Source organism: Kockovaella imperatae, assembly GCF_002102565.1.
Source record: "Kockovaella imperatae strain NRRL Y-17943 chromosome Unknown BD324scaffold_10, whole genome shotgun sequence".
Taxonomy (NCBI): domain Eukaryota; kingdom Fungi; phylum Basidiomycota; class Tremellomycetes; order Tremellales; family Cuniculitremaceae; genus Kockovaella; species Kockovaella imperatae.
This window is the reverse complement of record NW_019028950.1, coordinates 456,168-472,407: the sequence shown is the minus strand read 5'-3', so window position 1 is coordinate 472,407 and position 16,240 is coordinate 456,168. Positions and strand designations below refer to the sequence as shown.

Sequence of the window (16,240 nt, the reverse complement as noted above, 5' to 3'; positions counted from 1 at the left end):
GACGTGTTTCAGATTTGGCGAAGCGACATGATCAGCAAGTCCCAACTCTCTGTGTGCTTCATCTCCATCAAGGGCAAGGGGATTCCCATCTGGAGGAGCGCCGAGAGTGTCGGATGCGTGGAATGAAGAGATGTGAAGGAATCACATCTATCACCACTCACTGCTCAGCAGCCAGTTTAGGATGACCGGCGAGGGCCAAACACAAGATGACGAGCTCCGAGATCTGTCCATCGAGGACGCGACAGAGCTAAGGGCTTTTTTGGAGAAGCGACGATGGTTTGAGACAAAGCTGCAAGTGAGTCTGTCATCTTAGTTCGTAGAACACTGACGTCTCTCAGGTGCTCGAGGCGACTCCACCGCTGTACCCATTTGTTCATCCCACCTTAGACACCTCCTTCTCATCAGTTGGCTCTGGTCCGCGATATGTCACGTCAAATGGCTGTCGATCCCACCTCCCCTCAGCTGATGAGATCATTAGTTGGCAGTCAGAAAGAGATGCGCTGGAGGAAGAAGTCGATGCATTTGATGGAGGCGATTTGGAGAAGATGAAGCAGAAAACGAGAGGTGAGGCGAACCAGTCATGACCAGGGCTAGAAAGCTTAGACGAGGTTTAGAAGTCACATCATTGCCACTCACCGCACCTTCAACGCATTTGATATCTATCACTCTTGACCTGATCGTCGTGGTGGATCGCCTGCTCACACTGTTGCGTCGACGGATGGAGGTTCTGGAACTCACGTCACTGCGCCTCAAGTGGGATCAACTACGCTGGGACATCCTATCCGAGACGAATCAGATCAGGGATGAGATAGAAGCCATTATCGTAGGAAAAGGGAGGTGGAAGCCTCCTGTCGCCCGCGTGGTACAGTCCAGCCCTCGTCCGAGGCGGGAAGGCAGATTAGTTGAATCGCAAGGATGGGATCCTGCCTCTTGCATGACTCCTTCGCTGAGCTCTGCTGCCATCGAGGGCATCGCATCGTCGTCGTCCACCTCCAGCAACTTGTCAGCGATGACTGTGGACGTCACCCCCTGTCGAATGAATGACCCCGACAGGAGGAGCTCGCCCTCAGACGTCTCACTTTCGACAGCCTCACGCGAAGCCAGCACTCCAACACGAGTTTTACTGGGCCTCCAACTCCTGCATTCCCAGATCAGCAATGTAGAGATACGACACAAGAATTTGACTTCGACCTTGGTCGCACGGAGTGGCAAGATTCTGGACAAGATGGTGGATGTTGCCGGACCCTTGAACGGTCTAGGCGGAATTGATGGACCCTTCAAGCACGAGATCGGAGGTAGTGCTGTGCCTGATGAACTATTGGATTTACAAGACGAGATGGAGGAACAAGTCGGACAAGCCAGTGCGGGACTGGCATGGTGCAAAGCTTTAGAGAAGCAATGGATATTGTGCGTCTCCAAATCTCATCCACGACTGCTCGTTAATGCGTGCGTTCAGTGCGGATGCTCATTTTGCAAACTCAAGTCGCATCGGTGCGAAAGCTTCACAATTGTTGGCGGGAACGCAAGACGCTCTGTCTCAGCCTACGACATCGCAGAAAGCTTTCGAGCTCGAGGAAGTCCTCGGAGCGCTGCAAAGAGATCTTGGTGGAGATCCAACAGACTTGATACCTCGTCCGCGGACGGTGGACCTCATTGACGTCACAGATCATTCTGATGAAGTGCTCGCCATGCTGAAGACAGTCTGGTTGGAGGCAGCGCAGAGGGTCGAGGCGTGTCAAGCCGCCATCGCGTTCTATCGCAAATTCGCCGAATCTGAGCAGAATTTGCTGGCTTTAAGGGACACTGTGAAGGACACTCAAATGTCTTTGGAAGCGAGAAGCACACATCTTGCACCCTTGCTTGACGACGCAGTGCGGACCCTTTTGCTGCGGTCACCGAACGAGCCCGGACTCGTGTCCGTTTGCGTCGAAACGACCGGATCCAGCTGTGAAGAGACTTGTGGCTTTGTTCGAGATCTGTCAGTGGACGCTAGAAAGTCAGTGCAAGTGGCCACGCTCGCGGCCATGCGACACCGAGCGCTACTCAAGTCGACCCCAGAATCTTTGCTGGAAGAGACGGCGGATCCCCTATCGAGTGTCATTGCGAATAACGTGGAAGATTTGGCAAGTACTTTGCTTACTCAAATAGAGACATCAGAACGCCAGATCGAAGAAGCTACAGCAAATAAGGCTCTGCTGTCAGCTTTTGATCAAATCGATCGTGAACTCGTTACCCTGTCCTCCGAAGTTCAACGAACGACCGCGCTTTTGGACTCCATAGACAGAAATGTACCGGCGGAAGGGGACGTTGACAAAGCCACCAGGACTTGTCACATCCTGCAAAGACGGTTGCAAGTGGGCATTGGCGCACCCCGGCAAATGCTCGACACGCTTTTGTCTCAACGAAGTGCACTGTCACCATTCAGGCAGAATTTGAACCGACGATGCAATACACTTGCTTCTTCGATCGCGACAATGGAAAGGATGCTGGACGCCTTCGAGTGTACGGTACAGCAAGGACAGATTTTGCGAGACATTGAGGAAGAGTCGAACACAATGCTTGCACAATTTGCCAGCATTGAGAAGGACATGGACGATCGACCAGGAAGACCGCTCATAGCGCTGCCTGATCTCGAGAATCGCATCTCGCAAATTTCAGCCGAGGTCACCGCGTGGGAATCTTCGCTGTCAAAGCGAATGACTTGGCTTCCCACGTCCCCACACAACTCGGCACAAGTCAAGAAAATGATTCGTCCAGAGTTTCCGGATCTTCACCTCTCCATCTCTCAACTTCCAATCACCCCGCCGGCCTCACCCCCATTGGGTGCTGAGAGCCTTGTAGCAGAGGATGCCCTTGGTCTACTCTTCCAGGATCGCAACGCCGATGCACGCCAGAAGGTCAACGAGATGTCTGCAAGGGTTCAATCTGGACTTATGAGTCTCACAGCTGTTCTGAGTGGCTTGCGAGATTCCTCCCAGCACCATTCCACTGGCGCCACGGGAGAGGACGTCTCTAAAGACGTCTTTGGACTGATTGCGACCGTTGTTACCGCCCACCTTGGGCTAGCAAAAGCAGGACAATCTGTACACAGCATCGAAAATCTGGTCACTCGTTTGGAAGGTCTGAAAATGGACGATATTGTGCGACCGACAAGAGCTCAACTCACCATTAATGCAGAGCTTCGAAGACTCCCCAGGTCTCCTACAGCGAAACGCATTCGATCGGAGCTTCTTCTCCTGAGCGGAGAACTTGACGAGCTCGAGAGTCATCCGGGAGCCAAGACTGATTCCGAACTAAGGGATGCCCGAGCTCGCCTGGATCGAGCGAACGCTGATGTGGCGATCCTTGATCGCCTCGTTGCTTTTTCGGCCGCTACAGAGGACTGCGACGTGCGGTTCAGCGATCTCATAGACGTCATGGACCGAGAGCCTACGAGCCTTTCAGCTGTGTCTCATGCTCAGACAGTGGCTATCCGTGCTGTCGTTCGTTTGCAGAACGCTGCACAGCCTGTAAATGATGATCTACGCGTGCCTCCGACTCTGCGCCGTGTGCTCAGGACATGGACAGAGATTCAAGCTATGGCCGAAGCGATACTCTACCCATGCCCAATTTTGATTAAAGACAAGCAGGATGACATGTCGATATCAACAAGTAGACCGCCGTCAAGACTCAGCATGGGTCGCGAACAAGGAACTGAATCGAGATTGTCTACGAGCCGTCCGTCCTCCTCTCGACAGTCTGGCCGAACTGCGTCGAGTCCATTGATCAGCACTGCGAATTACTTGTCGCCCACCAAATCTAGTCAGGCACGATCAGTCTCCGACAGTATGCGGTCGTCCATCAGCTCGTCCAGAATACCGAGAGCCCGTGTCGACTCCATGCGTTCAATCTCTAGCTCGACTCGCGCACCTCTGTCTACTATTGGATCGCCACTGTCAAACTTCGACTGGGACCCACCCGGCGATCCAATGGCCTCATTCTCGTCCGCAAGATCCACTCCTCGTCACTCTCTGGGCGTCAATATCAAGACGTCGAGGACAGGTGCGGCGCCGCGTCCGTCGGATCCAAAGCAAACGCGATACGAATATCGAGCGGATCCGAAAAGCGAGCTCGATATTGCTGTAGGAAAGGTGATGAACGAGCTCAAGGTGAGTCCCCCTAACCTGTTCTTGGAGTGGGATACTGACAGGCCGCAGGTGGATGTTCCAATCCGACCTGTCGGTCTGGAGACTAGTGATCAATGGCAGGACCAATCTGGCAAATATTGGATAGGCGCCGAGGGCAGAGCGAAATTGTGTTTCTGCCGAATCTTGAGATCCAGAACCGTCATGGTCCGGGTCGGTGGTGGATGGGTGGAGTTGTCCAGGTGAATACTGCATCGAGTTATATATGGCTGACATAAAATAGATTCATTCTGGAGCACTTCGCATCACATTTGGAGTCGTGGCAGCCTCAACCTGTCGATGAGAATACTCGAGCGCTAGCAATTGGGTCATCTATCCCTATACCCATCACGGCGACATCACTCAAGACCCCGGCGAAAGCCTCGTATAAGTCCCTCTCAGCGAGCATGACGGGTTCCACACGCCCATCCGTTGCTCGTAAGTCTACACCTGCTCAGCAAGCGGCCATTGCGAATCAGTTTGACGAGATCTTCACCCCGAGGCGAGGGCAAGCAGATGATCGTCGGGACAGTAGCGGAGGGGATGGTAGTCCACTATTCCCTCTTTAGTTCATGCGCAAAGCTAGCGAGTCACCGCCAGTGAGAGAGCAGGAGAAGGAGAGGTATCAGACTGGGAAGAGATCGATCTTAGGCAGGGGTCAGTAGTTATGTTTGCATTGTAGCATATCTTTTGTTGTACATATACGCACGCTGAATGGTAGCTTTGTGAGACTGAAGCGCCACGATTCACCAAAACGTCATGCCGCGTCTGGGTGTGCTCTCCTCAAATATCGTCCACGTTTGGGCTACCATCTTCAATCATTGCACATAGCTCAATTGACTGTTTCAGTCATTGAAGTCTGATCGATACGATGGATCAGACGGTGAAGATCGCCCAGGATCTGTTGCAGGAGCCAAATGCCGACTTGCAACAAATCGTGGATCATCCAGAGACTTCCACCGAGGCAAAGGCTGCTTTAGTTGAAGCTTCGCACACAGCTTCTTCTTCTTCTTCTGCTGCTGCTGCTGCTGCCGCCGCCGCTGTGACTCAGAAGTCCAGCACGAATGGAGATGGTAACACCATGCTGCAGGCTACAAACAAAGCTGGAGATGGCAGGTTGCAGGTAGTCAACGAGGATCAGCAATTCACGTAGGTCAAGAGGGCGTTGCTGCGGCTGCTGAGATCCCCTTATACCGGCAGTGATCAATTATCCAACTATCTTGGAAAATGGGGCATGATAGACAAGGGCTTTGCCTACGATGTGGTCGCTGTCTTTGGCTCCCAATCTACCGGCAAATCGACCCTCTTGAATAGGTTATTCGGGACGTCATTCCAGGAAATGAACGAATCGAAGAGACAACAGACGACAAAGGGGATCTGGATGTGCCCTTCGGCATACTCTTCGACCCTGGTCATGGATGTAGAAGGAACAGACGGGAGAGAAAGGGGGGAGGACCAAGACTTTCAGAGGAAGAGTGCCCTGTTCAGCTTGGCCAGCACCGAGGTGCTCATTGTGAACTTATGGTGAGTCAACACGAGCAGGGAGGCGGAGACACTGCTCAAATGGTATTGTCAGGGAGCATCAGATTGGGCTGTATCAAGGAGCTAATATGGCTTTATTAAAAACTGTGTTCGAGGTCAACCTTGGGCTCTTTGGAGGAGGTGGTGATGAAGCCAACAAAGCAAAGTAAGCTGGCGGTGTGTTAGTACTGTGCTGACCTTTGACTCCAGACCCAAAGAGAAGACCCTGGTATTGTTCGTCATCCGTGATCATGTCGGAGCTACCCCTATGGAGAATCTCACAGCAACTTTGACTCAAGACATGGACAAGCTATGGGACGGATTATCCAAGGTGAGAATTCATGGTTCAATCCGTCCTAAATATCCCAGCCAGAACATCTCGCCGAGGCTGCCCTCCATGACTACTTTGATCTCTCATTCGCAGCGCTTCCTCACAAGATTCTGATGCCGGAGAAGTTTGAATCAGCAGTCGTCGAACTGCGAAAACGGTTCACAGATCGGTCCAGGGAGGACTATGTCTTTCAGCCAACGTATCATAAGCGCATACCAGCGGATGGGATATCGTTCTACATGGAGGGCATCTGGGTAGGTCTTAGGTACTATCCTGTGCTCATCTGGATCTAGCAACAAGTCCTCACGAACAAGGATCTCGACTTGCCAACCCAGCAGGAGCTGCTGGCTCAATTCCGATGCGATGAGATTGCTGCTGGAGTCATCGAGGCCTTTAGCTCAAGCTCTAAACCGGTCAGAAAGCCCGTCGAGACCGGTTTGGTCATTCAGCACCTGGGCGCCATGATGAATGATTGGCTCCATATTGCATTGGGTGAGTCAAGCCCTGCGGGATGCTCCGTGATTTCGCTGACCTCGCAAGGCAAATTCGACAAGGATGCCTCAAGGTACCATACCGGAGTCTACCAACGCAAGCGCTCTGACCTCCTCACCACGCTTCATGCTTCCCTCTTACCGTTATACCTCGGTCAATTGAAGAATCTCCACAAGCAAATATCTGCTCAATATGTCAAAGATTTGACTGCCGGTCTTAAAGAGCCAAATTACGACTTTGCCAAGGTCGTTTTAACGGCCCACGTCAAAGCCAGAGCAGACTTTCAGGCTGGTGCCAAAGCGACAAAGGTGGATGAGACCAGCTGGACGGATGAACAGGAGCTCGCTTCTCTTGAGGAGGATCTCAAGGTGATTGCGGACCGACTGAGAGCGGACGAGACGAAGAAGATGGTCAATGCGATAGAGGTGAGTTTGGATCCTGTTGGCGTTCGCTCAACAGCCTCAGCGTACCGTCAGACGGCATCTCGTTGAGCCAGTTGAGATCGCCATGAGCCAGCCCAAGCCAGAGATGTGGGACGTCATCTTGGAGACCTACGCCAAAGTTCTATCAGAAGCTGAGGAGTCATACTTATCAAAAGCTCAGGGTAGGTTTAGATCTGAAGCATGGCAGCTGAGTGCTTTTAGGATACAATTGCTCTGAGGAAGAGAATGATGTCGCTTTGATGTCCCTTCGCGCTCGGACATGGCTGGTACTACGGCGCAAGCTCGAAGAGCAGGCCTCGGACGCAACGATGCGGAACACTCTCCGGACAGCATTTGAAGACCGCTTTAGATATGACGATCAAGGACTACCTCGAGTATGGAAGCCGGATGATGATATCGAGACTGCTTTCAAAAAGGCGAAAGACGAGGCATGTCACCAACTCTGTGATCTGATCTGACCAAAAACTCAGACACTCAACCTTCTCCCTCTCTTTGCAGACATTAAGCCCACAAATCCCAAACTCGCTCCCTCCATACCGACGCCGGAGCCCTCTTTCGATGCTGATGCCGATCCTGTGTCGTTCGACGCGTCTACCGCCTTGAATTTGCTGTCCCCCGCCAAACTTGTCTCGCTAGAGACACGATTCAAACGAGATGCCGATGCTGCCTATGTCGAGGCCAAGCGCAGCATGGTATCTTCCGTCGCTCAGATTCCTCTGTGGATGTACGGTGTCCTTGTCGCTCTTGGGTGGAATGAAGCGATGGCGGTTTTATTTAATCCTCTTTACTTTGCAATGTTGCTTGTGCTTGGCGCCACTGGGTGAGTTTTGGAGGCGCTCCGGGACACGCGACAATCTATCTGACCAGAAGCAGATATATTATCCTACAACTTGGACTGGCTGGACCTATCCTTCAAATCCTGAGGACGGTGATTGCCGAGGTACGTCAAATTGCACCTTGCCCCAGACTTTCCGATTGACAGACTTGGTGTGTCAGATCCGCCGCATAGCCGTCAACAAGTTGCGGGAAGCATTTGCCGAAAATCCGGAGGCTCAACGTATCTTGTCCAAACATGGTGTACCTGTTTCTTCATCGCGGAACTTGTCTGAGACGTCGTATAATGCAGACATTGGGACGATGGAGAATGAAGCCAAGACGAAGGGTGATTTACTGGCCGCTCAATATGTAGAAAAGTAGAATGAAGCAGCAATAGCAGCAGCAGCTATAGCGGCCGAGGCGGAAACGGGGGGATGCCAATTTTTGCGGCGGCCGCGTGTGATGATTGATGACGTTTGGATTTTATTACGGCATCGTATCAGGTTTTGGTGATAATAATCGTTCGATGTTTTTTTTTGGTTGGCACTATATTATCTCCGTTTGGAACGAGCAGTTCATCGAACCATTCGGATTAGATTGGATGGGACCTCAGTGGTAGTGATAACCTGTCCTCTTTAAAGATCTCAGCCCATCTTCCATTATCATCGTCTGGCGCGCCCCCCCTTCCTTCTCTTCTCGCCAATCGATCCTCTACATCTCCGACGAGAGATGGGCTCACTCCACAATTTCATGGCTTGGGCGTGGTCAACATTATTGTTCAGGATAGATGTCATCTTTACATCTGGATTCCCGATATTCTTCTGGAATCGACCAAGATGGAGTACAAATGAGATACCGGATCAGACTGGCAGGGTGAGTCTCTCATCATCCGACACGCAGCTACCTACGGTGACACATGCTGAAACGGAGTATCTAGGTTGTCCTCGTCACCGGCGGCAATTCCGGGACGGGTTACGCAACGTGTAAAGCTCTTTATGAGAAGGGAGCAACCGTTTACCTAGCTTGTCGGAGTCCAGAGAGAGCGGAGGAAGCTATACAAGACATCAAGAGGGGTGTGACTTATAAATTGACTGGGAAGGTGTATCCGGAAAACGCGGAGCGGACTGAGGAGAAGAGGAAAGGCACGGGATCTCTCGTCTTCATGGAGTTGGACCTTGCGGACTTGTCGAGCATTAAGCGGTTCGTGGAAGAGTTCAAGCAGTCAGTCATTGCATTGCTCGCGGTCCTCTTAACTTTAGCTCACGACCTTTTCAGGAAAGAACAGCGGCTCGATGTCCTCTTTGCCAATGCGGGTGTCATGGCGTCGTAAGTGGCTTTGAGGCTCTATCAGGTTAACACTCACGCCGCCGTTCCCAGTCCAGAGGGCATGCGAACCCAGCAGGGCTACACCCTTCAGTTCGGGACAAATGTGAGTGGGGTGTAGGGTCTGATCCTCCTCACGCTGACGACCTTCTCAAGTGTCTCGGACATCAATACCTCATCTCTCTTCTTCTGCCATTACTACAATACACTTCCAGTTCAAATCCTCAAGCACTCAGCCGTGTCATTCTGGTCTCCTCAGCAGGTCATGGAATGGCTCCAAGGGGCGGCTTCAAACCTGAGAGCGTGATGCCAGACTATCCTCAAGGCGGGCCATCATGGCGAGATAGCACATACGGATCTCTAGACAATGGATCAGAAAATGATGGAGAGCCGCGTAGAGGGAAGCACGAGCTCCAGCGTTGGCTAGAGTACGGCCAGAGTAAATGGGGCGGCGTCGCGCTCGCTAGGTGGCTGCATTGGACCTATGGACCGGTGGAAGGGAGGGAAAAGCCAGAAGGTGTCGATCAGCTCTCCAACGATGTCATAAGCATAGCTTTACATCCAGGTGAGTCATGTGTCGTGCCACATGACCACATGACCAGTGCTTATGTTGTATCAATCAGGCATGGTAGCTACCAACCTTGCGCAGCATATTTCCTTGACACCGTACATTGTACGATTCGCTCCCTGGGCGGTGGTGAGTTCAGCGGGCCGTAAATGTCACAGCCCTGCTGATCCGCTCCCAGGGTCTGATAACACGTCCACCGAGTGATGGAGCTTTGAACCAAATTTGGGCTGGGACTTGTCCAGAGCAGACGGCCAGGAACCTGAGTGGGCAATACTTGGTCCCTTTCCTTAAGGTCGGCAGAGCAAGACCAGATCTGGACGATCTCGAACGTGTCAAATGCGTTTGGGATTGGTGTTCCGAGCAGACCGAGGGCTTCTGAACATCTTTACCATTCAGAGCATCATTCAATCATCTGTAGGCTTCATTCCTTGCATAGGCCCCGTTGCATGATATTTGTCCATTCACTCGTGCTTAGGGGTGTGTGCTCGTACAATATCGCCTATGCGTTCCGAAATCGTGCTGAAGACTTGATTGACCGCCTCAAGGTGCTGACTGTCGTTCTCATCTCGAACATGAGCTATGTCGGGTTCAGCTTTTGCTATGGCGAGCGTGTGAAGCTTCCGCTCACCTTGCGATAATTCAAATGTGAAGGAAGGGGAATAATCCGGAAAATACTCGTGGTCTGGAATGCTGCTTTGCAGAGGCAGCTCCTTATCAATCTATGGACGACTGTCAGGGTCCTCGCTTATCGCTGAGTCATACTCACCAACGCTGCCGTTGCTACTGCCCAAGCTCTCGCGGTGTTGGGGTGGTGATATCCACCTCCGCCAAGCACGCAAAGTGGTAAGTTCCAGCTCTTGACCCTGTCAATGCAACATCGGATACCGCCCGGCTGATCGATGCTCCAGTTGCCGTATTGCCCTATTCTGTCGCCGGGAAGCCCATCTGTCCCGAGCTGAATTACCACGTAGTCCGGTTCGAAAGCCATTCGGACAGACTCGATACTGCCCCATACTCGCTCATAAGTTGATGCCGAGGGGAACGATTTCAAGGGAATGGACAGGGTAAATGGATGAGGTGTGTTGCCTTCCGTCAACTTCGAGTGTTTGTTCCCTGGCGGAAAGAAATCAGGGGCGGAATGATGCACAGACAGCGTCAAGACTTGAGGTGGTCGAGGTGGTTTCCTTCCATCCGGAATGACAACAGGGTATGCAGTCGGCGACAGAAAAGCCTGAGCGACTCCATCACCGTAATGAAAGTCCAGATCCAAATACATCACTCTTGGCCTGCCTTTGCGTCTCTTCGATCGACCAGTTTTCACCAGATGCAAGATACCTAGGACGGCGTCTGCGACGTAACAGAATCCGCTGGCCCGATTCCGCATGGCGTGATGTCGTCCGCCGTCCCAGTTGATGGCGACATCAGTCAAGTCATTAGCGATGAGGTCGCAGGCGGTCAACGTGGAAGCTGCGACTAGCGTGGCGTAGCGACTCAGTGAGGGGAAGGGAGGACAATCCTGCGATCTGAGTCAGAATGAAGTTTCAGTTGGAAGCGCTTGAAGTGATTCACGTAGTGCAGACCGTGAACGTCTGACTTCATTCGCTTTCGAGGTCGGGATGATGAGGATGCACCCGTATCACTGTCACTCTCGGCGGCGGCAGCAGCAGCAGCGGGAGAATGGTCACCTAACAGGTAGTCTGCGCTGCTGATCAGCACGGGCTCATCTGGAGAAGGGACTGAACGAACCCACATAAGCAGCATCGTGATATCTCTTCAACTCGGTTTCACTCGCGAACCGCTCATAGGGCGAGACAATGGTGGCCCTGCCCGAGAGGGAAGGTATCGGAGCCGCTATGGGCTTCTCTTCCCTCTCCTGATCTTCATACTCATCTTCATCTTGCTCAACTTCAGCGTCTGCATCTATCTGCTCCGCGTTCTGTTGCGCTCCGCTTCGCGCCCCGTCATGATGTCGATCTTCCAGTAGGTCCAGAGCGTGGATGAGACCGTGTACCATTGAAGACCGGCCGACATTGGCCGGAAGCTGATCAGCAACAGTTTGAAGCTCTGTTGACCATATATACGCTGTCCTCGACATGAGCTAGACGCAGAAGACCAGAATATTCTCGCTAATAGTGTCGCAAGAGAATAGACCATCCTTCGGTAAGATTCGCTAAGTCCGATTGAGCGGAAGTTTGGATAAAGAAGGTGGGCAGCTTATACAACGGTCGATGCGAGATGAACGTTGAAGGCGGACGAGATTCTCTGCCCCGATCTCGTAGCCTGCCTGATGATCTGTCCCCAGCTTGCCTGTGGACGGATAGCATGCACGTCTTGACCGATAGGCCTGATCATGCCTTGGTCCTGCTGTTGGGTTGTGACAGGTCCAAGCAATAGCAGATCCCGAAATCGCGGACTGATTGAGCCGAAATACTTCTCTCTCAAAGGATCACATCTGCTCGTACCAAACGAGGAGGGGGGACGGTAACAGCCTGCGACATCATGGCGCCAGTAGGACAGATGAAAGGACCAGGAGGGCCAGAGCCGACTCATGGCTTAGTCAATTGGTGCTTGGATATCTGCAAGCAGCTTCTATTCGACAGGAAGTATTTCTGGCTCGTAGCTGGCTTGCTGCTTGTCGCAGAGGCTCTGCTCGGCAATCTGATCATATGGCGCATACCTTGTGGGGTCGGAGATGTATACTTTCAAGCTGACTTCTCTGTCAGATACCAAGATTGACTGGCCGGCTTATATGCAACAGGTGGATGGATTTCTCGCTGGCGAGAGGGATTACTCTAAGCTGGAGGGTGACACGGGGCCTCTGGTGTGAGTTCTGGGAACCCCCAAGTATCTGCGGCTGACAGATCTTGACGAGATAGATATCCAGCCCTACATCTCTATATCTACACAGCGCTTCATGAGCTCCTACCTTCTGCTGATCGAGTTCGACCAGCCCAGTACATCTTCCTCGGGGTGTACCTCACTACATTCATCCTCATCGCCTACATCTATCGTCGGGCCGGTGCACCTCAGATCCTCTTGATACCATTGATGCTGAGCAAGAGGACCCATTCGATATACCTCTTGAGGCTTTTCAATGACCCTTGGGCGATGCTATTACTCTACATGAGTGTCGCTCTATTTCTGAAGAATGGAAAGCTTGCATGGCGGGCTGGTTGTGCCGTATTCAGGTACGTCAAAGATACCGAGAAAGTTGGAGACCATCCCCCTGAAAATACGCATAGCCTGGCGCTTGGGGTCAAAATGAACATTTTACTATTCGTCCCAGGTCTTTTGGTCTTGTTGTTCCAGTATCGAGGCATCAAAGGGACCATCGAGGGTGTTCTCATAGTGGTCGTTATACAGGTGGGACGAAACACCTGAGAGGTCATCAGGTCATTGATGTCTGAACAGACCGTCCTCCCCGCGCCGTTCTTCTTCTCCAACGCGCACCTGGCCAAAGCCTACTTTACATCCGCATTCGACTTCTCCCGACAGTTCCTGTATGAATGGACGGTCAACTGGCGATTCGTCTCGGAGAGGACTTTTCACTCCAAACAAGTCGCTACAGGTCTTCTGATAGGACACGTGAATCTAGCATTCAGAAATTTGACGCCAGCTGCTGCTGATAAGCCAGATGACCGTCTTGGTCGCATTTGCATGGTATCGATGGTCCCCAATACCAGGCGGGACGATTAAAATCCTACAACGCGGCCTGTCTCGTCCTTCGCAGGCTCCTGCGCAAGCCAAGGATCTTCCTCCGCATCGTGAGCTTGACGTGGTCCGCTCTTTGACTAGCTTACCACGTCCCCTTCAGACATTCCTCTCGTACTCTTCACGTCAAACCTCATTGGGATCACGTTTGCCCGATCGCTCCATTACCAATTTTATTCCTGGTACTTTCATCAACTTCCCCTTCTGCTGTTCCTCGGATTTCGATGTGGTCCGAAAGCGATTGCGTGAGTATTGGCCCTCGGGTTCTGGCCTGACGCCTATCAGGGTGGTAATATGGGTCTTGACCGAATTCGTGTGGTCCAAATCACCGGCGACTCCAGGAACCTCGATGACCCTGCTTGTCGCTCACTGGTTAACTCTGTTCGGCCTTTGGCTGAACGCATTCCAGGAAACTGTCAGCGGCCAGCCAGGGACCACAACGCCAGTCACAGGACCACGTTCATCGTGAAATGCATAAAAGTACAAAGGTTTTGATGATCTGAGAATCGGGCCCCTCTCTATCCCTCATCTGGTGGTAATTGTATAGGACCTCGCTGTTTTCTCGCCCATACTTCCCGCCACCAACTTCTCCTACGGCCATGTCCTGAACCAGTCAAATCGTCCGCTTCGTCATTGAGCAACGTTGTGTTGGCCGTCTCGCTCAAGCGACGACTTAAATCGCTTTGGGCTTCTCGTGCTTGTCTTAAGCGAGCAACTTCATCGCTTATGATGGCTTGAATACCCGCCTCACTCTCACTCTGAGTCCTGCCTCTTGTCCTGCGATTCGTCCCACTGTTAAGGGATGACGAGCGTAGCACGAATCCTGGACTGGCGGCTCCTAGTCCAATACTGAATCCTGTCGGAGCGCCTAAGGGTGCGTATTCAGAAATGAGCGTGCCGTAGCGTGGCGGATGACGTCTCCTTGCCCCTGGCGATAAGGGTGATAAGAGGGACGTAGGTGAAGTAGGCGACGGAGGCTGTGAAGATGTTGTCTGCGATAGTCGAGGGGGTGTGGTGTGATCAATTGGTTGGTCACTCATCGGCGACACGATCTCCTCGGGATCGTCATTTATGTCTTCACCAAAGACGCTGAAACCATCTGTCGGATCTGCGCCATCGCACACCGACTCGTCATCCTCGACCCATGTGCCTACTTCGATCCCGCCTTGGCCGGCCGGACGAATCAGGGAAACGACCCAGACGCCGACGAGGAGAATGGCTACACCAATGGACACTAGCGCAATTTGGTAGGGCCTGAGGCTGCCGAATTGGTCATAGAATACGAGTCCATCTGGCAAGAAGTTAGAATAGATACGAGGATTTCTGATTCGGCTCACCAAAGATAGAGGACAGGTTGAAAAAGCAGAATGCCAGCGGGCAAATCAAGGCTGGACTTGCAAACGTGAGACTATAATTGAGGTATGCAAGCTGAAGGATGGCTCCTACAGCGAGTCCAGATACTAGCAACCAGCTCTGCACTCTGATGAATTGATTCTCTCCTCGACCTGTCCTGAAATGATCGATGGTGATGACGAGTAATTCGACGGCAGCTTTAGCCAAGACCAACGACATGCCAGAGAGAGTACCTGACGCAGCAGCAAAGGCTAGACCCGCAAGTGTCAGGGTTCTGTCCTGAGACGACGTAGAGTGAGCCAGGCCATTCGGAGTGGAAGGAGCGATCTCGATATTCAGGGATGTTGAGCCTTTAGATAGGGATCGCAATGATGGAGCGAAGTGAACGTGTCGCAACGTGGGATTTTTGACATCTGCTGTCGAGTCGGCGATCAAGGGGCGAAAGTGAGAAGGGTGAGTTTGGGGCGAGGCAGGTGAAGACCATCGACGATTTCCCATGTTTTGCCTGAAAGGGATTGGGGGTGGGTCGTGTGGTGAAGCGTAATTGCTAGGTGGAGATGAGTCAGGAGGTGTATCGCGACCTGAGATAGATATTTTTCCCGGCCTCAGCTGACGCTGAACGTGCCATACTGCCATATGAGCCTGGAAGGGGGCAAAGAGAATGAGCCTGGCATGGAAATGTCTGATGGATTCGACACTCACAGCAATCAGGAGGGTGACAACTGCGAATGTCAAGATGGAGAAGAATGCCAGGAAAGCAGGTCGTTTCCATAGCTCCAATAAGTCATCTAGAGAATGTTCTTTCTCCTGAACGACTCCAAAGACAGCAATCAGAACCGCACCGACGGTCACTAAGCCCGTTCCAATGACACTGCTAGGTCCAAAATGGTCCCCTAGTAGGATTTTGGCAAGAAGGGCGTTGAATATGAGAGAGACGGCTCCTAGAGGAGCGAGAATAACAATGGGAAGGGCATCAAGTTGGAATACGGTTGAAAAGACATTGGATGTGATGTAGATTGTGAAACCGAGTAACCACATAGGTCGGCGGATAGGTCGACGTCGGAATTCGAGAGGGCGATCATCTTCTTGGACGTGAGATTTACGTTGAATCGTGAGCCCTGCATTGGGGGTCAGCAGAGACGATTTTAGCCCCACTCTTAAGCCTCATGGGCCACCTGTACACACCTAGACTCTGCACAAATGACGATACGAGTCCCACGATGATAGCCACGGCCACCGGGATGCCGCCCATGATGGATCGCTCTGGCTAGGCTTGGCCTTTTAGATCAGTCGAGATTTGTAGGCGGTACAAGTCATGTCACGCTGCAGGCTGCTCCATTTCATTCAGGCCGAGCTTTTGACCGCCCCGGCAAGCTACTCCCAGCGCAAACCGATGCCTTTGTGGAAAGGACGGCCAACGACAAAGAGAGAGAGAGAAAGAGAGATTCAAAGGTCAAAATGAAGTCGCGAGGGCAACGAAAACAAAGGTCGTGTGGCACAACCATCCCACCGAGGCGGG

At 52.2% G+C, this 16,240-nt stretch overlaps 6 protein-coding genes across 6 annotated transcripts; 4 read left to right on the top strand and 2 right to left on the bottom strand.

Moving 5' to 3' along the window:
* Positions 1-38: 38 nt before the first annotated feature.
* Positions 39-4,919, top strand: BD324DRAFT_74013 (hypothetical protein). The gene is made up of 6 exons (XM_022019232.1): positions 39-295; positions 339-564; positions 615-1,407; positions 1,457-4,148; positions 4,197-4,366; positions 4,408-4,919. Exons 1-6 carry the CDS (start codon positions 182-184, stop codon positions 4,730-4,732), a joined length of 4,320 nt encoding a protein of 1,439 aa, XP_021869895.1. The 5' UTR covers positions 39-181; the 3' UTR covers positions 4,733-4,919.
* A 197-nt stretch (positions 4,920-5,116) lies between these two features.
* BD324DRAFT_631424 (RHD3/Sey1) lies at positions 5,117-8,294 on the top strand. The gene is made up of 12 exons (XM_022016434.1): positions 5,117-5,312; positions 5,364-5,687; positions 5,740-5,850; positions 5,895-6,015; positions 6,054-6,269; positions 6,309-6,507; positions 6,556-6,932; positions 6,973-7,111; positions 7,152-7,378; positions 7,421-7,770; positions 7,824-7,890; positions 7,947-8,294. Exons 1-12 carry the CDS (start codon positions 5,245-5,247, stop codon positions 8,145-8,147), a joined length of 2,400 nt encoding a protein of 799 aa, XP_021869894.1. The 5' UTR covers positions 5,117-5,244; the 3' UTR covers positions 8,148-8,294.
* A 222-nt stretch (positions 8,295-8,516) lies between these two features.
* BD324DRAFT_642905 (hypothetical protein) lies at positions 8,517-10,036 on the top strand (the record flags this gene model as incomplete). The annotated part of the gene is made up of 7 exons (XM_022017514.1): positions 8,517-8,639; positions 8,704-8,987; positions 9,042-9,092; positions 9,144-9,195; positions 9,246-9,606; positions 9,692-9,786; positions 9,836-10,036. The coding sequence occupies 7 exons, from the start codon at positions 8,517-8,519 to the stop codon at positions 10,034-10,036; spliced, it is 1,167 nt and encodes a 388-aa protein (XP_021869893.1).
* BD324DRAFT_73851 (hypothetical protein) lies at positions 9,963-12,077 on the bottom strand. The gene is made up of 5 exons (XM_022019231.1): positions 11,404-12,077; positions 11,227-11,354; positions 10,424-11,173; positions 10,286-10,376; positions 9,963-10,234 (listed from the first exon to the last, which is right to left on the bottom strand). The coding sequence occupies exons 1-5, from the start codon at positions 11,750-11,752 to the stop codon at positions 10,119-10,121; spliced, it is 1,434 nt and encodes a 477-aa protein (XP_021869892.1). The 5' UTR covers positions 11,753-12,077; the 3' UTR covers positions 9,963-10,118.
* Positions 12,051-13,857, top strand: BD324DRAFT_631405 (putative Dol-P-Man:Man(5)GlcNAc(2)-PP-Dol alpha-1,3-mannosyltransferase). The gene is made up of 8 exons (XM_022016433.1): positions 12,051-12,337; positions 12,381-12,480; positions 12,534-12,845; positions 12,900-13,020; positions 13,069-13,242; positions 13,292-13,421; positions 13,472-13,613; positions 13,654-13,857. The coding sequence occupies exons 1-8, from the start codon at positions 12,157-12,159 to the stop codon at positions 13,835-13,837; spliced, it is 1,344 nt and encodes a 447-aa protein (XP_021869891.1). The 5' UTR covers positions 12,051-12,156; the 3' UTR covers positions 13,838-13,857.
* A 4-nt stretch (positions 13,858-13,861) lies between these two features.
* On the bottom strand, positions 13,862-16,224 carry BD324DRAFT_657206 (hypothetical protein). Its single transcript, XM_022018859.1, has 4 exons — positions 15,907-16,224; positions 15,424-15,839; positions 14,706-15,363; positions 13,862-14,659 (listed from the first exon to the last, which is right to left on the bottom strand). The coding sequence occupies exons 1-4, from the start codon at positions 15,971-15,973 to the stop codon at positions 13,887-13,889; spliced, it is 1,914 nt and encodes a 637-aa protein (XP_021869890.1). The 5' UTR covers positions 15,974-16,224; the 3' UTR covers positions 13,862-13,886.
* Between the last annotated feature and the right edge of the window lie 16 nt (positions 16,225-16,240).

Coding starts and splice junctions, on each gene's coding strand:
- BD324DRAFT_74013 (XM_022019232.1), top strand. CDS start 182: ATGACCGGCGAGGGCCAAACACAAGATGACGAGCTCCGAGATCTGTCC. Junction 1,408..1,456: donor TTAGAGAAGCAATGGATATT/GTGCGTCTCCAA, acceptor GCGTGCGTTCAG/TGCGGATGCTCATTTTGCAA. Junction 4,149..4,196: donor AGGTGATGAACGAGCTCAAG/GTGAGTCCCCCT, acceptor GACAGGCCGCAG/GTGGATGTTCCAATCCGACC.
- BD324DRAFT_631424 (XM_022016434.1), top strand. CDS start 5,245: ATGCTGCAGGCTACAAACAAAGCTGGAGATGGCAGGTTGCAGGTAGTC. Junction 5,851..5,894: donor GATGAAGCCAACAAAGCAAA/GTAAGCTGGCGG, acceptor CTTTGACTCCAG/ACCCAAAGAGAAGACCCTGG. Junction 6,508..6,555: donor TTGGCTCCATATTGCATTGG/GTGAGTCAAGCC, acceptor TGACCTCGCAAG/GCAAATTCGACAAGGATGCC.
- BD324DRAFT_73851 (XM_022019231.1), bottom strand. CDS start 11,752: ATGTCGAGGACAGCGTATATATGGTCAACAGAGCTTCAAACTGTTGCT. Junction 11,355..11,403: donor TCACGATGCTGCTTATGTGG/GTTCGTTCAGTC, acceptor TCAGCAGCGCAG/ACTACCTGTTAGGTGACCAT. Junction 10,377..10,423: donor CAGTAGCAACGGCAGCGTTG/GTGAGTATGACT, acceptor AGTCGTCCATAG/ATTGATAAGGAGCTGCCTCT.
- BD324DRAFT_631405 (XM_022016433.1), top strand. CDS start 12,157: ATGGCGCCAGTAGGACAGATGAAAGGACCAGGAGGGCCAGAGCCGACT. Junction 13,243..13,291: donor CAGGTCTTCTGATAGGACAC/GTGAATCTAGCA, acceptor CTGATAAGCCAG/ATGACCGTCTTGGTCGCATT. Junction 13,422..13,471: donor CAAGGATCTTCCTCCGCATC/GTGAGCTTGACG, acceptor CGTCCCCTTCAG/ACATTCCTCTCGTACTCTTC.
- BD324DRAFT_657206 (XM_022018859.1), bottom strand. CDS start 15,973: ATGGGCGGCATCCCGGTGGCCGTGGCTATCATCGTGGGACTCGTATCG. Junction 15,840..15,906: donor GTCATTTGTGCAGAGTCTAG/GTGTGTACAGGT, acceptor CCCCCAATGCAG/GGCTCACGATTCAACGTAAA. Junction 14,660..14,705: donor CAACCTGTCCTCTATCTTTG/GTGAGCCGAATC, acceptor ACTTCTTGCCAG/ATGGACTCGTATTCTATGAC.